This window comes from Argentina silus (genome assembly GCF_951799395.1).
Source record: "Argentina silus genome assembly, contig: scaffold_599, whole genome shotgun sequence".
In the NCBI taxonomy this organism is placed as follows: domain Eukaryota; kingdom Metazoa; phylum Chordata; class Actinopteri; order Argentiniformes; family Argentinidae; genus Argentina; species Argentina silus.
The window spans coordinates 10,001-16,434 of NW_028152344.1; the positions used below are offsets into that span (position 1 = coordinate 10,001).

The following is a 6,434-nucleotide window of genomic DNA, read 5'->3' on the forward strand; positions in this document are numbered from 1 at the left end:
TCTGTACCTGTGAGCCTGTTTCCTGCTCACCTGTGTGCCGACAGGGTCATGTGACCCATTAACCTCGGTGATACTGCCACCTAGTGTACAAACTACGGTAAACATCCTAAAACCACAGGAAATACACACAACACAAACAATAAGTCAACAAAAGGCCCAAAATGGCTCCTACACCGACTACAGTATATTTATTTATTCATGTGTTTATCACTACATGTACATGTGATCTTTTGCACGGTGTCTTACTGAACCTCACATAGATATAGAACACATAGATATAGAACACATAGATATAGAACACTGTTCACCTCACATAGATATAGAACACATAGATATAGAACACATAGATGTAGAACACTGTTCACTTCACATAGATATAGAAAACTGTTCACCTCACATAGATATAGAACACATCGATGTAGGACACATAGATATAGAACACATAGATATAGAACACATAGATATAGAACACTGTTCACCTCACATAGATATAGAACACATAGATATAGAACACATAGATGTAGAACACTGTTCACTTCACATAGATATAGAAAACTGTTCACCTCACATAGATATAGAACACATCGATGTAGGACACATAGATATAGAACACATAGATATAGAACACATAGATGTAGAACACATAGATATAGAACACATAGATATAGAACACATAGATATAGACATTGTTCACCTCACATAGATATAGAACACATAGATGTAGAACACATAGATGTAGAACACATAGATATAGAACACATAGATATAGAACACATAGATGTAGAACACATAGATATAGAACACATAGATGTAGAACACTGTTGGGTTTCTGTGGTACCTCACGTCTTCCTCTTTACCTCCCCTCTACCGCCCCTCCACCACCACTTCTGCCACCACCTCTATTACGCTCTGGGCAACTTCAAACATGCCTCTGAACTATTGCTCCCATAACAGATGTACATAATAATATAGTGTGGGCCTAAAGAATCCTAATTATCATACATTAATATGGTAACATATTCACAGGTGTTGTGCTCTCAACCCAGCCAGCCAGTGTCTCAACAGGTAAGAAAACCACCTTAGTAATAGTAAATAAGCAGCCTACTGTAGCCTCCTCTAGGAGGTGATGACGACTCTCAAACAGGGATCACAACGTTTTATTGGAGATAATTGTGGCGCGATCTGATATGAGTTTTTAACAGAAATAGGAATCTACTGCATGTCCCCAAATATCATGTGTCATGTTGAAGATCACCACACATGGGAGCCACAGGCCCCCCCCCCTCTCGACAATGTTCCTGGTAACCGCCTCCCCCCCACCCCCCCCCCCCTAGACAACGTTCCTGGTGAGCCACCCCCCCACACTTGCGACAACATTCCTGGTCTGCCCCCCCCCGAGACAATGTTCCTGTAAGCCCCCCCCGAGACAATGTTCCTGTAAGCCCCCCCCTCTAGACAACTTTCCTGGTCAGCCCCCCCCCCCCCAGACAAAGTTCCTGGTGGTCAGCCCCCTCGCTCTAGAGAACGTTCCTGGTCAAACCCCCCCCCATCTAGACAACGTTCAGCCCCAGCCCCCCCCACTCCACCCCTACACAACATTCCGGGTGAGCCCCCCCGCCCCCCCCCTCTACTAAACCTTCCTGGTCAGCCCCCCCCTGACAATGTTCTTGGTCAGCCCCCCCCTCTTGACAACATTCCTTGTCCGCCTCCCCCCCCCCAGACAATGTTCCTGGTTTGCCCCCCCCCCCTCAAGACATAGTTCCTGGTCCCCCCCCAGACAATGTTCATGGTCAGCCCCCCCCCCTCTAGACAATGTTCATGGTCAGCCCCCCCCTCTAGACAATGTTCCTGGTCAGCCCCCCCCTTTAGACAATGTTCATGGTCAGCCCCCCCCCCTCTAGACAATGTTCCTGGTCAGCCCCCCCCTCTAGACAATGTTCCTGGTCAGCCCCCCCCCCCCCCCCCCCCTCTAGATAATGTTCCTGGTCAGCCCCCCCCCCCCCCCCTCTAGACAATGTTCATGGTCAGCCCCCCCCCCCCCCCCCCCTCTAGATAATGTTCCTGTAAGCCCCCCCCTCTAGACAACTTTCCTGGTCAGCCCCCCCCCCCCCAGACAAAGTTCCTGGTGGTCAGCCCCCTCGCTCTAGACAACGTTCAGCCCCAGCCCCCCCCACTCCACCCCTACACAACATTCCGGGTGAGCCCCCCCGCCCCCCCCCTCTACTAAACCTTCCTGGTCAGCCCCCCCCTGACAATGTTCTTGGTCAGCCCCCCCCTCTAGACAACGTTCCTGGTCAGCCCCCCCCTCTAGACAATGTTCCTGATCAGCCCCCCCCTCTTGACAACATTCCTTGTCCGCCTCCCCCCCCCCAGACAATGTTCCTGGTTTGCCCCCCCCCCCTCAAGACATAGTTCCTGGTCCCCCCCCAGACAATGTTCATGGTCAGCCCCCCCCCCTCTAGACAATGTTCCTGGTCAGCCCCCCCCTTTAGACAATGTTCATGGTCAGCCCCCCCCCCCCCCCCCCTCTAGATAATGTTCCTGGTCAGCCCCCCCCCCCCCCCCCTCTAGACAATGTTCATGGTCAGCCCCCCCCCCCCCCCCCCCCTCTAGATAATGTTCATGGTCAGCCCCCCCCCTCTAGATAATGTTCCTGGTCTGCCCCCCGCCCACTAACCGTGATGTGATGTGTGATTTCTCCTCTGTGTTTCCCTCCAGTAAACGTGGCGTTGAAGGGAGTGGCCACTCAGTCATCAGAGTATGGTGCTGCTCCTAGAGCCATTGATGGGAACAGAGACCCAGACTGGTACAGTGGATCCTGCAGCCACACTCTACAGCAGACCAGCCCCTGGTGGAGAGTAGACCTGCTGGATGTGTACAGAGTCACTGCTGTGTCCGTCACCAACAGAGGAGACTGCTGTCCTGAGAGGCTTAATGGAGCTGAGATCCACATCGGTAACTCACTGGAGAACAACGGCAACAACAACCCCAGGTGATACATTCAACTCAACTTCAATTCAAGAACTCTTCACAGTTTCATTTCTGTCACTTGTTTGAATTTGGTCCTTATCCAATGCTACTGCATTTATGATAGATTTATGGTACACTGCACCCCCCCACCCCCCCACCCCTCCTCTGTCTCTGTCTCTGTCTGTCTTTCTCTCTCTCTCCCTCCCCCCCTTCTCTCTCTCCCTCCCCCCTTCTCTCTGTCTCTCTCTCTCTCTCTCTCTCTCTCTCTCTCTCTCTCTCTCTCTCTCTCTCTCTCTCTCAGATGTGATGTCATCACCAGCATCCCAGCAGGACAGACCTCCACCTTCCAGTGTAACAACATGGAGGGTCGCTACGTCAGTGTGGTCATCCCTGACAGGAGTCGTGTCCTTACTCTGTGTGAAGTGGAGGTGTTTGGCACTCCTGCAGGTAACAAAAACTATAACATATTCTTTGAACAAAATAAATATCTGTAACTTTTTTTTATCTGCCAACTGCCTGATTATTAGCCTACTGTAGCCTCCTCTAGGAGGTGATGACGACTCTCAAACAGGGATCACAACGTTTTATTGGAGATAATTGTGGCGCGATCTGATATGAGTTTTTAACAGAAATAGGAATCTACTGCATGTCCCCAAATATCAAGTGTCATGTTGAAGATCACCACACATGGGAGCCACAGCCCCCCCCCCCAACCCCCCCCCCCCTCGCGACAACATTCCTGGTTTGCCCCCCCCCCCCTCGAGACATAGTTCCTGGTCAGCCCCCCCCCCAGACAATGTTCATGTTCATAGTCAGCCCCCCCCCCTCTAGACAATGTTCATAGTCAGCCCCCCCCCCTCTAGATAATGTTCATAGTCAGCCCCCCCCTCTAGATAATGTTCATAGTCAGCCCCCCCCTCTAGATAATGTTCATAGTCAGCCCCCCCCTCTAGACAATGTTCCTGGTCAGCCCCCCCCTCTTGACAACATTCCTTGTCCGCCTCCCCCCCCCCAGACAATGTTCCTGGTTTGCCCCCCCCCCCTCAAGACATAGTTCCTGGTCCCCCCCCAGACAATGTTCATGGTCAGCCCCCCCCCCTCTAGACAATGTTCCTGGTCAGCCCCCCCCTCTAGACAATGTTCATGGTCAGCCCCCCCCCCTTTAGACAATGTTCATGGTCAGCCCCCCCCCCTCTAGACAATGTTCATGGTCAGCCCCCCCCCCCCCCCCCCTCTAGACAATGTTCCTGGTCAGCCCCCCCCCCTCTAGACAATGTTCCTGGTCTGCCCCCCCCTCTAGACAATGTTCCTGGTCAGCCCCCCCCTCTAGACAATGTTCCTGGTCTGCCCCCCCGCCCACTAACCGTGATGTGATGTGATGTGTGATTTCTCCTCTGTGTTTCCCTCCAGTAAACGTGGCGTTGAAGGGAGTGGCCACTCAGTCATCACAGTATGGTGGTGCTGTTGCTGTTAGAGCCATTGATGGGAACAGAGACCCAGACTGGAACAGAGGATCCTGCAGCAGCACTCAACAGCAGACCAACCCCTGGTGGAGAGTAGACCTGCTGGATGTGTACAGAGTCACTGCTGTGTCCGTGTACAGAGTCACTGCTGTGTCTAAGTGGCTTAATGGAGCTGAGATCCACATCGGTAACTCACTGGAGAACAACGGCAACAACAACCCCAGGTGATACATTCAACTCAACTTCAATTCAAGAAGTCTTCACAGTTTCATTTCTGTCACTTGTTTGAATTTGGTCCTTATCCAATGTTACTGCATTTTTGATGGATTTATGGTACACTGCACCCCCCCACCCCCCCTCCCCCCTCTCTCTCCCTCTCTCTCTCTCTCTCTCTCAGATGTGATGTCATCACCAGCATCCCAGCAGGACAGACCTCCACCTTCCAGTGTAACAACATGGAGGGTCGCTACGTCAGTGTGGTCATCCCTGACAGGAGTCGTGTCCTTACTCTGTGTGAAGTGGAGGTGTTTGGCACTCCTGCAGGTAACAAGAACTATAACATATTCTTTGAACAAAATAAATATCTGTAACTTTTTTTTATCTGCCAACTGCCTGATTAGCAGCCTACTGTAGCCTCCTCTAGGAGGTGATGACGACTCTCAAACAGGGATCACAACGTTTTTTTGGAGATAATTGTGTCGCGATCTGATATGAGTTTTTAACAGAAATAGGAATCTACTGCATGTCCCCAAATGCCATGTGTCATGTTGAAGATCTGGCTCATGGTCAGCCCCCCCTCTCTAGACAACGTTCTTAGTCACCCCTCCCTCGTTGAGACAATGTTCCTTGTCAGCCCCCCCCCCCTATCTAGACAACGTTCAGCCCCAGTCTCCCCCTCTCTAGACAATGTTCCTGGTCTGCCCCCCCCTCTCTAGACAATGTTCCTGGTCTGCCCCCCCCTCTCTAGACAATGTTCCTGGTCAGCCACCCCCCTCTAGACATAGTTCCCCCCCCTCTAGACAACGTTCCTGGTCAGCCCCCCCCTCTCGACAAAGTTCCTGGTCAGCCCTCCCCTCTAGACAACATTCCTGGTCAGCCCCCCCCGACAACGTTCCTGGTCAGCCCCCCCTCTAGACAATGTTCCTGGTCAGCCCCACCCCCCAAGACAACTTTTCTGGTCAGCCCCCCCCGACAACGTTCCTGGTCAGCCCCCCCTCTAGACAATGTTCCTGGTCAGCCCCCCCCTCTAGACAATGTTCCTGGTCAGGCCCCCCCCTCTATTTTGGCACAATTTTATTGAAGTTATTAGTGGAAATTGCAACAATCTACTGCATGTCCCCAACAGTCATGTCTTATGTTCCAGAGAGCAGGGCAACAACCACCACTGCAGGACCCTCAACTGTGCAAACCTCTACTGAACATTCAACAACCACCACTGCAGGACCCTCAACTGTGCAAACCTCTACTGAACATTCAACAACCACCACTGCAGGACCCTCAACTGTCCAAACCTCTACTGAACATCACACCTCACCTAATGGTACATTTATGTTGCCCTTTGTTTGGCTCTTCCAAATTGTTGTAATACAGCCCTCTTATATCTTAGAGAATACTATGTAACAGTTCCTAGGCCCATGTAATCCTAGTCCTGGGCTAAAGACCGTGGCCAATGGAGACTCTGTAGTGTCTACTGTCTGGGAAACTGCCCCCATATCCTGTGATGCCCTGATTACAAAAAAAAAATCATTTATAAATGGTAAAACCAATATGTACACAAATACCATCAAATACAAGATGATAATCTCTACTTTAACCCCATAGTAATAGTTTGATTTCAAATTCAGACCTTAAGATTGTAAAGCCAACTGAAGAAAAATGCTTCACTGTCCCATTACTTACGCAGGGCACTGTATATCCTGTGATGCCCTGATTAAAATATCCTGAACTCCCCCAGATAAACTAGTCCTGGTTAACATGACGAAGACCTGGAGTGAAGCCCTG

The 6,434-nt window shown here is 50.9% G+C and overlaps 1 protein-coding gene across 1 annotated transcript in view; it reads left to right on the forward strand.

The window, feature by feature from the left end:
- Positions 1-6,428, forward strand: part of LOC310824890 (uncharacterized protein) — a gene marked incomplete at its 3' end in the record, with an annotated part of 10,789 nt that extends 4,361 nt beyond the window's left edge. The window contains exons 3-9 of the mRNA XM_083698148.1: positions 1,027-1,065; positions 2,719-2,992; positions 3,272-3,417; positions 4,381-4,657; positions 4,831-4,976; positions 5,797-5,973; positions 6,388-6,428. Of these exons, the coding sequence (XP_083554274.1) occupies positions 1,027-1,065; positions 2,719-2,992; positions 3,272-3,417; positions 4,381-4,657; positions 4,831-4,976; positions 5,797-5,973; positions 6,388-6,428 (1,100 nt within the window). The remainder of the gene's footprint in view (positions 1-1,026; positions 1,066-2,718; positions 2,993-3,271; positions 3,418-4,380; positions 4,658-4,830; positions 4,977-5,796; positions 5,974-6,387) is intronic.
- Positions 6,429-6,434: the final 6 nt, after the last annotated feature.